This window comes from Erpetoichthys calabaricus, chromosome 10, assembly GCF_900747795.2.
Source record: "Erpetoichthys calabaricus chromosome 10, fErpCal1.3, whole genome shotgun sequence".
NCBI lineage: Eukaryota > Metazoa > Chordata > Cladistia > Polypteriformes > Polypteridae > Erpetoichthys > Erpetoichthys calabaricus.
The window spans coordinates 163,656,024-163,667,026 of record NC_041403.2 but is presented as its reverse complement, the minus strand read 5'-3'; the positions used below and the strand labels follow the sequence as shown (position 1 = coordinate 163,667,026).

At 40.5% G+C, this 11,003-nt stretch overlaps 1 protein-coding gene across 1 annotated transcript in view; it reads right to left on the bottom strand.

Annotated features, from left to right (window-relative positions):
• Positions 1–737: 737 nt before the first annotated feature.
• The window catches only part of LOC114659740 (uncharacterized), a 32,675-nt gene continuing 22,409 nt past the window's right edge, over positions 738–11,003 (bottom strand). Inside the window, exons 6-7 of the mRNA XM_028812378.2 lie at positions 7,450–7,606; positions 738–915 (exon numbers count right to left, since the gene is read on the bottom strand). Of these exons, the coding sequence (XP_028668211.1) occupies positions 900–915; positions 7,450–7,606 (173 nt within the window). The 3' untranslated portion in view covers positions 738–899. The remainder of the gene's footprint in view (positions 916–7,449; positions 7,607–11,003) is intronic.

Genomic DNA, 11,003 nt, shown 5'->3' with positions numbered 1-11,003 from the left:
CCTTATATAGACAGGTGTGTGCCTTTCCAAATCAGGTCCAGTCTACTGAATTTACCACAGGTGGACTCCAATGAAGCTGCAGAAACATCTCAAGGATGATCAGGGGAAACAGGATGCACCTGAGCTCAATGTCGAGCTTCATGGCAAAGGCTGTGAATACTTATGTACATGTGCTTTCTCAGTTTTTTATTTTTAATAAATTTGCAAAAACCTCAAGTAAACTTTTTTCATGTTGTCATTATGGGGTGTTGTGTGTAGAATTCTGAGGAAAAAAATGAATTTAATCCATTTTGGAATAAGGCTGTAACATAACAAAATGTGGAAAAAGTGATGTGCTGTGAATCCTTTCTGGATGCACTGTAAGTACTTCTTATTAAGCAACTGGGTTGGAACAAAAACCTGCAGCCACTGCTGCCCTCCAGGACTGATTTGCCCACCACTGGTTAAGGCTATACGATCTGTTAATTTAAACTTAAACCAGAACATTTTTATTTTATGCTAGTAGAGCAAATTAGAACAATCTGGACAAGAACAGGCCATTCATCCCAACAAAACTCGCCAGTCCCATCCTATTAAGAAGATCTCTTTTTTGATTTTTCATTCCTATGGGTTACTGGCCCACTTCCTGCACTATCACACTGCCACTGTGGGCAATTTGTTAAGTTTCACTGCACGTCGCATAATATGCAGAGCCACAATAATTAAAAATAAGCCATACACACAAATCTGTTTGCTTCATCACACATTTATTATATGAATAAAATTGCAAGCATTTTAAGCAAAAGCTACAAATATTATTACTTGATAAAGATTCCATTTTTTATGGCATTCTTGCTTCTTGCTGGTGTTGCAGCATCGTCGACACTCCCTTTAAGGTTTGCCAGGTAGCTTTGTATTATTCATTTCACTTCATTGCTGTGGAGAAAAAAAAAATGAAAATGTGTCAATTGTCAAATTTAAGAAACACCAGCTGGATGGCACAGCAGCACAATTTGGGCCATTAGTATGAACCGGGGTATCTTTTAAAGACATCTTCTGATTGGGGAGCGGCACGGTGGGACAGCGGGTAGCGCTGCTGCTTCGCAGTTGGGAGACCTGGATTCACTTCCCGGGTCCTCCCTGTGTGGAGTTTGTATGTTCTCCCCGTGTCTGCGTGGGTTTCCTCCAGGCGCTCCAGTTTCCTCCCACAGTCCAAAGACATGCAGGTTAGGTGGATTGGCGATCCTAAATTGTCCCTAGTGTGTGGTTTGTGTGTGCCCTGTGGTGGGCTGGCACCCTGCCCAGGGTTTGTTTCCTGCCTTGTGCCCGGGATTGGCTCCAACAGACCCCTGTGACCCTGTAGTCAGGATATAGTGGGTTGGATAATGGATGGATCTTCTGATTGCTGTCACTGAATTGCTTCTCTTGTTCAAGCACTCCAGTAAACGTGTCCCTACTCTGAACTTACAGTAGCTTATTACATTTACATTTATTTGCTTAGCAGATGCTTTTATCCAAAGTGACTTACTGTACAAAAGAAGACAACGTATTCGAGTAAACATCAGTCTGGGAGCAAATGTAACAGAACAGGGGTCCAAAACCCACCATGACAAGTGAAGAGCTCAGAACAATACAAGCGAAAATAAAACCTAACTTAGACAGAAATTCACCCCACAAAAGAGTCCTCAGACACTCCTTAAACACATTGATGTAGTCCGAATTCAGAATGGATGTGGGCAGCTCATTCCACCTGCTTGGAGCTACACAAGAAATGAGTCTGGGCTGAGATTTCATACTGTCGGGGCATAAAATGCACCAGAGGTTTTCACCTTGAATGAAGGCTCTAGGAGTCGAAGGATAGGCAAACAGAGTCATTCGCTTTATTGCAAGAATCAATAACGCAGACTCAACCCACTTGAGTCAAACTGAGCCGAGCCCTAAACAAGCCAAAAGTTACAGTTAATATAATAATTTCTTATCATCTTGACCTCATTCGCTGCTTAATCTGACTCCTCGGAAACCAGCAATATTTTTATTTTTGCCATTCATTATCTTGAGCACCTCAATAAACATGCTATTCTTGATAAATTTCAGTCAGGTTTTAGAACAAATCACAGCACAGAAACTGCACTCGTTAAAGTAGTAAATGACTTGCGGATAAATGCAGACAGAGGCCATTTATCTGTTCTCATCCTCTTAGATCTGAGTGCCGCATTTGACACCATTGATCATAATATTCTTAAGAATCGCCTTAGTCAATGGGTGGGCCTCTCTGGCAGTGTCTTAAATTGGTTTGAATCCTACCTGGCAGGGAAAAAATTCTTTGTTAGTTGTGGTAATTATAACTCAAAGACACATGATATTCTATATGGTGTTCCACAAGGCTCTATCCTGGGTCCGCTGCTCTTCTCAATCTACATGCTTCCATTAGGTCAGATTATCTCGGGACATAACGTGAGCTACCACAGCTATGCTGATGACACACAGCTGTATTTATCAATAGCACCTGATGACCCCAAATCTCTTGATTCGCTAACACAATGTCTAACCTGTATCTCAGAATGGATGAATAGTAACGTTCTCAAATTAAATAAAGAAAAAACCGAAATCTTAGTGATTGGCAATAATGGATACAATGAGGCTATTAGAAATAAACTGGATGCATTAGGATTAAAAGTCAAATCGGAGGTAAAAAGCTTAGGGGTAACCGTTGATTGTAATCTGAATTTTAAATCGCATATTAATAAGATCACTAGGACAGCATTTTTTCACCTAAGGAACATAGCAAAAGTTAGACCTCTTATATCATCGAAAGATGCAGAGAAATTAGTTCATGCGTTTGTCTTTAGTCGGCTAGATTACTGTAACGCACTCCTCTCAGGACTACCCAAAAAAGACATCAATCGTTTGCAATTAGTGCAGAATGCAGCTGCTAGAATCCTTACCAGGAAAAGAAAATCTGAACACATTTCTCCAGTTTTGATGTCACTACACTGGTTACCTGTGTCATTCAGAATTGACTTTAAAATTCTGCTTATGGTTTATAAAGCTTTAAATAATCTCGCCCCGTCTTATATATCGGAATGTCTGACACCTTATATTCCAAATCGTAACCTCAGATCCTCAACTGAGTGTCTCCTTAGAATTCCAAGAGCAAAACTTAAAAGAAGTGGTGAGGCGGCTTTCTGCTGTTATGCACCTAAAATCTGGAATAGCCTGCCAGTAGGAATTCGCCAGGCTAATACAGTGGAGCACTTTAAAAAACTACTGAAAACACATTACTTTAACATGGCCTTCTCATAACTTCACTGTAATTTAATCCTGACACTCTGTATATCCAATTCATTATAATAACTATTCATTCAAAATCTGTACTAACCCCTACTCTCTCTTCTGTTTCCTTTTCCGGTGTCCTATTGGTGGTGGCTTGTGCCACCACCATCTACCCAAAGCACCATGATGTTCCAACAATGATGGATGGATTAAAAGCCAGAAGTCTGTATAACCATCAGCATCAAGTGACTCCGTGAGAACCCTAACTACAAAGAGGACTATTTCATTTATGTTAGGTAGAATGCCCAAAGGGGACTGGGCGGTCTCGTGGCCTGGAACCCCTACAGATTTTATTTTTTTTCTCCAGCCTTCTGGAGTTTTTTTTTGTTTTTTCTGTCCACCCTGGCCATCGGACCTTACTCCTTTTTATGTTAACTAAGGTTGTCTTATTTTAATTTCTTATTTGTCTTTTATTCTTCTTTTCTTCATTATGTAAAGCACTTTGAGCTACTTTTGTATGAAAATGTGCTATATAAATAAATGTTGTTGTTGTTGTTGTTGTTTTTCTTCCTTTCCCTTATTTCCTAGCCGGCCTCCAACCGGCAGGTGTTCCTCCTTCTCCGACCTCGGGCTGTCTCCATTCATCATTCTCCCCCTTCTCCATCGTTTTGGGTTAATTAAATATTGGTGGTTTCACTCTGAGCTCAATTAAAAAGAAATATGGCATATGCCTTTGTTTAACTATTTGCTTGGCATACCTAATTTGTGTTAAAGCTCACACTAAGTTTAATGCTTATAAGTTTTATATCTACTTATGCTAATACATGAATAAATGACTTTTTATTTTCCATAATACCATGCAACGTTGGCATTGCCAGATTCTGTTCATCAGCAGACCTGAGCGGGTGAGAAGGAACATAGGACTTACAAGTGTCTTCTCCATATATATATATAAATGCTGATCCATTGAGGGGCAGCACGGTGGCGCTGCTGCCTCGCAGTTGGGAGACCTGGGGGCCTGGGTTCGCTTCCCAGGTCCTCCCTGCGTGGAGTTTGCATGTTCTCCCCGTGTCTGCATGGGTTTCCTCCAGGTGCTCCGGTTTCCTCCCACAGTCCAAAGACATGCAGGTTAGGTGGATTGGCGATTCTAAATTGGCCCTACTGTGTGCTTGGTGGGTGTGTTTGTGTGTGTCCTGCGGTGGGTTGGCACCCTGCCCGGGATTGGTTCCTGCCTTGTGCCCTGTGTTGGCTGGGATTGGCTCCAGCAGACCCCCGTGACCCTGTGTTCGGATTCAGCAGGTTGGAAAATGGATGGATGATCCATTGATTAAGGAGTTGAACTTAATGCATGCCGCTACAAGAAGAGGAGTAATGTGTGACCGCCTTGGCTAACTGAACACCAGATGTACCAGTACATTCTGAATCGCCTTCGGCAGCTTTTGTGACAGTACATGCCAGTACTCCTGCCAGCGGAGAGTTACAGTAGTCCAGACATGACAAGACCAAAGCCTCAACGGGAGCTGTGCTACGTACTCTGTTAGATTTTGTAAACAGTGAATCCACAGGACTGAGAGACAGTAGTAACATGCTACCTGAAGGACAGGTGGTCAGCGATCACCATCCTAAGGTTGCATACCAACTTAGTGTGTGTTAGTGATAATAAACCAAGTGAAACAGAGATGGGTGTTGGCATAGCAGGAAGGTCTGTATTGGTCAAGCTGAGCTGGAGATGTTGTTCCATCATCCCGGTTGCAATATCAGTGAGACCTGCAAAGATTATAACTGATACTGTGTGGTCTTCTGGAGAGAACAACAACATTTAGATTTTAAACTTTTCAATTGAAGTACACATTTCAATATTTCAAATATCTGTCCTAACTATTCTTGTTAATTATGTACTTCTACCTCACAAAGTAAGTCATTGTATTTTTTATGAACACTCCAAATTAGGATGGCCAATGCTAATTCAGACTTTTGAAAAACAGCAGCAGCCCCCAGCACTGACCCCTGCTGGTCACCACTCTTAACATCCCCCAATTCTGATGAGGTTCCTCGCACCATCACCCTCTGCTTCCTGAGTCTGAGCCAGTTCTGCACACATCACTCTGAACTCCCACTTCTTTTAGTTTGATGCCCAACCTCTCATGTGGCACCTCGTCAAATGCTTTCTGAAAGTCAAGATAAATAATTTCATCTGCTCCACTCTGTTTGTATTCTTTTGTTGCCTCCTCATAGAATTCCATCATGTTAGTAAAAGACGATCTCCCATTTCTGAACCCTTGCTGACTGTTCAGCAAAACTCCTGTTCTTGTCATATGTTGCTCCGACTTATCCTTAATAATTCCTTCCAATAATTTTCTTTTGATGCACGTTACGTTTAATGGCCTATATAGTTGCTTGGATCTTCCTGGTCATCCTTTTTATATAACAGGATAATATTTGCCATTTTTCAGTCCTTTGGAATTCTCCAAGTGCACAGTAACTTCCTAAAAATATGTGACAACAGTTTATATCTGTTCTCAATAATCACCCTAATCACTCGAGGGTAAATATTATCTGCTCCTGCTGATTTATTTGACTTCAGCCTTTTTAATCATCACAGCTCTTCTCCCTCTACAATTCCAAAATCACTAAGTACACCCTTAGTAATTCCTGTTGCTGGTGTAATTTACTATCCATCCATCATCCACCTCGCTGTATCCTAACTACAGGGTCACGGGGGTCCGCTGGAGCCAATCCCAAGGCAGGAAACAAACCCCAGGCAGGGCGCCAGCCCACCGCAGGGCACACACGCACACACTAGGGCCAATTTAGAATCGCCAATGCACCTAACCTGCATGTCTTTGGACTGTGGGAGGAAACCCGCGCAGACACGGGAAGGACCCGGGAAGCGAACCTGTGTCTCCTAACTGCGAGGCAGCAGCGCTACCCACTGCACCACCGTGCTGCCCTGTCATTTACTATTCATTTATTAATTATTTTAAACCAAAATGGTTCAAGAATATATATCAAATGTTGTTTAAATTCTATAAAAAGTTGCCGAAGCAAAAAAAAAAAAAAACAACAAACTTTTGAATTATGTTAAAAAATGCTGTAAGAGCTATTTTCCTTGTTCTATAAGATTCATGAATATTTCTTAGATGACAATGCATAAATAATGGGAGGTTCCTATAATCCCCGTAAATAGAATCGTAGTGGTATATTCTTATCATTTCTAACAGCTTGGAGTAAATATTATTCTCCAGTCAGCTAGTGATAGCCTTGCCTTGTATAAGGTGTAGAGGCATACGGTTTTTAACCGTGATCGCACGTCACCGTGCCTGGGCACTTGCCTATGTGCCAACCGACTTACGAGCCTTTTGAGTGTGTGAAGCAAATATGCACTTAACAGCACTTAATTTATGTGTTGTGCCGTACGTAAAGCGTACAAAAGAAGAAGCTAAGAACCTTTAAGTAGAGAAAAAGAAATTAAGAACCTTTAAGTAGAGAAGAAGAAACGTGACCGCACGTAACAGTGCTCGATGGCCTACGGGCTCTTTGAACGTGAGAAATAACAAGTAAAGAAAACTTGTTTATTTAAGTACTGCACCGTACACTAAGGCGTACAGAAGAAGAAATTAAGAACCTTTAAGTATAGAAATAACTAAAGTCTTTCAAGAAAAGCTAAGTTTAAAGAGGATACATTTTTCCCTTTTTCTTTTTGCCTTTTATTTTACGTGTGTAACTATTTTTTCTTTCATTCTTGTGTGGATTATTTATTTTTACTTTTCACTAAATACCGTTAAAACAAACTCTTGGACTCTGAGAATTCTTTTGACACACGTCTTACCCGTGCCTGATGACACCTTATATATTTCAGCAGCTACAAATGCTAAATGTTTAAAAATGTTTAGTTTGTCATTTCTGGGGGTAATTAATGCAGCTTCCTGATTTTAGTTAAACTTCTCATTGTATTGGTTCTCTTTTGTTTACAGGTTTATTTAAAGCTTTGTAAAATGCCTTAATAATTAACTAAAATTATGAAAACAATGAAGTTATAGCCATCAACATTATCTCTATTTCATTTCTTAACTCAACCAACTAATATAAGCCAACACCTATCACCAGGTCTAAATACAGTAGAGAAAAAATAAAGATTAAATTTAGAATAATAACTAATAAATCATCTGTGTTCCACTTTACAGAAAAAAAACTGACCTTTTAGGGTGCATAGAACCTTTGCCAGATCTCTTGGGCTGAGCTTTCAAAAACTTAGTTGGTTCCATTTTCAGAAGGACCCCCCCTGAGTTTTGAGACCCGGGGCTTGGGAAATCAGGACCATTCAGGTATCCATCTCCGTGCCTCCCCTTTGACTCTGAAAGGACAAAAGCAAGTACAGATAAATGGGCAATTCAAGAAGTTAATTAGCAGCATAAACAGGGCACCCATTATAAAAAGGGTTAGAATGAAAACCTGCAGCCACGGTGGTCCTCCAGGACTGGACTTGGCGACCCCTGCTTTATAGTGTTTTAAACTGCCTGGTTCCTTTACGCATATGTTTTGGTCCTGGCTTCCTGCTGCATCTTTGTGAATCTCCATTTCTAGTTCTCTTTCACTCGTTTTTAATGCCTTTATTCCTTGTTTTCCACAGCTTGTTTACTTCTTGATTTTTTTCTTTTTTGTGATCAAATTTTTGTTGAAATACAACACAATCATTATACTCCTTTTGTCATCCACTAATAATAACCTGATTTCTCAAAGTTCTTTTTCTACTAAAATCCTCCTGGTCTCTTGTTGTGTAAAACTATGAGCAATGTTTAATAAATGCCTGGAGGAACTTTTCTTATACTTTACTTCAAGATAGATAGATAGATAGATAGATAGATAGATAGATAGATAGATAGATAGATAGATAGATAGATAGATAGATAGATAGATAGATAGATAGATAGATAGATAGATAGATAGATACTTGTGAAAGACACTATATAATAGATAGATAGATAGATAGATAGATAGATAGATAGATAGATAGATAGATAGATAGATAGATAGATAGATAGATAGATAGATAGATAGATAGATAGATAGATAGATAGATAGATAGATAGATACTTGTGAAAGACACTATATAATAGATAGATAGATAGATAGATAGATAGATAGATAGATAGATAGATAGATAGATAGATAGATAGATAGATAGATAGATAGATAGATAGATAGATAGATAGATAGATAGATAGATAGATAGATACTTTATTAATGCCAATGGGAAATTCACATTCTCCAGCAGCAGCATACTGATACAATAAACAATATTAAATTAAAGATTGATAATTATGCAGGTAAAAAAACAGACAATAACTATGTATAATGTTAAATGTTAACGTTTACCCCCCGGGTGGAATTGAAGAGTCACATAGTTTGGGGGAGGAACGATCTCCTCAGTCTGTCAGTGGAGCAGGATGGTGACAGCAGTCTGTCGCTGAAGCTGCTCCTCTGTCTGGAGATGATACTGTTCAGTGGATGCAGTGGATTCTCCATGATTGACAGGAGTCTGCCGAGCGCCCTTCGCTCTGCCACAGATGTTAAACTGTCCAGCTCCATGCCAACAATAGAGCCTGCTTTCCTCACCAGTTTGTCCAGGCGTGAGGCGTCTTTCTTCTTAATGCTGCCTCCCCAGCACACCACCGTGTAGAAGAGGGCGCTCGCCACAACTGTCTGATAGAACATCTGCAGCATCTTATTGTAGATGTTGAAGGACGCCAGCCTTCTAAGGAAGTATAGTCGGCTCTGTCCTTTCTTGCACAGAGCATCGGTATTGGCAGTCCAGTCTAATTTATCATCCAGCTGCACTCCCAGGTATTTATAGGTCTGCACCATCTGTAGACAGTCACCTCTGATGATCACGGGGTCCATGAGTGGTCTGGGCCTCCTAAAATCCACCACCAGCTCCTTGGTTTTGCTGGTGTTCAGTTGTAGGTGGTTTGAGTCGCGCCATTTAACAAAGTCATTGATTAGGTCCCTATACTCCTCCTCCTGCCCACTCCTGATGCAGCCCACGATAGCAGTGTCATCAGAAAAATTTTGCACGTAGCAGGACTTTTTTTTTACTATCCATCCATCCATCCATCATCCAACTCGCTGTATCCTAACTATAGGGTCACGGGGGTCCGCTGGAGCCAATCCCAGCCAACACAGGGCGCAAGGCAGGAAACAAACCCCAGGCAGGGCGCCAGCCCACCGCAGGGCACACACGCACACACCAAGCACACACTGGGGCCAATTTAGAATCGCCAATTTTGCTCGTGGCTTCCAGCTGCTACATTCATTTCTCTTTTCCATCCACTATATTGAATTAAATTGAATTAAAATTTATTGGCCATGTACACTTACATGTACTAGTAATTTAATTTGATGCAACTTGTGCAAGAGGCACATACTGTACGTCCATATGTAAATAATAGCATAAGAATTAAAGTCCCTAAAACTCTGTGACTAGATAGCACCTCAGCAGGACCCTTGCCTGCAATATACTGTACTGCAGGGAAGCAAAAACAATAAAAAACTGGCAAAAGCTTCTTATTGCAGGTGTTTTTTTGTTAAACTGGACCTCATCCCCTTACCAGAAGGAAGTGTCCTGCAGAATCCATGACCTGGACAGTTATTATTAGCTATGATTTTCACTTGCACGCCTGGCAATCCTGGTGGCATGTACAGTGCCCTCCATAATGTTTGGGACCAAGACCCATTTTTCCCTTGAATTACACCTCTGATCCACAGCTTTAAAATTACAAATCAAACAATTCAGATGTGATTAAAGATAGATAGATAGATAGATAGATAGATAGATAGATAGATAGATAGATAGATAGATAGATAGATAGATAGATAGATAGATAGATAGATAGATAGATAGATAGATAGATAGATAGATAGATAGATAGATAGATAGATAGATAGATAGATAGATACTTTATTAATCCCAATGGGAAATTCACATTTTTCAGCAGCAGCATACTGATACAATAAATAATATTAAATTAAAGAATGATAATAATGCAGGTGAGAAAAAGACAATAACTTTGTATAATGTTAAATGTTAACGTTTACCCCACCGGGTGGAATTGAAGAGTCGCATAGTTTGGGGGAGGAACGATCTCCTCAGTCTGTCAGTGGAGCAGGACGGTGACAGCAGTCTGTCGCTGAAGCTGCTCTTCTGTCTGGAGATGATACTATTTAGTGGATGCAGTGGATTCTCCATAATTGATAGGAGCCTGCTGAGCGCCCTTCTCTCTGCCACAGATGTTAAACTGTCCAGCTCCATGCCAACAAACTGCCTTCCTCACCAGTTTGTCCAGGCGTGAGGCGTCTTTCCTCTTAATGCTGCCTCCCCAGCACACCACCGTGTAGAAGAGGGCGCTCGCCACAACTGTCTGATAGAACATCTGCAGCATCTTATTGCAGATGTTGAAGGACGCCAGCCTTCTAAGGAAGTATAGTCGGCTATAGAAAATATATATATTGCACATTTGAGGGAATCTGCATACATGTCGGTCACACAACACTTTTTTCTACACGGCCCCCCATTTCTGGGTACCATAAGGTTTGGACACAGCAATGGCAGGTCTATTAAAGCCGTCATATCTAGGATATCTTCTGAACTCCTGAACATTATATTGAATAGTCAGAAATAAACGTCTTATTTTAAAATACTTGTAAAAGTAATTTTTCATAATGTAATCTTCAAAATATCTTAAAAAAGAGCC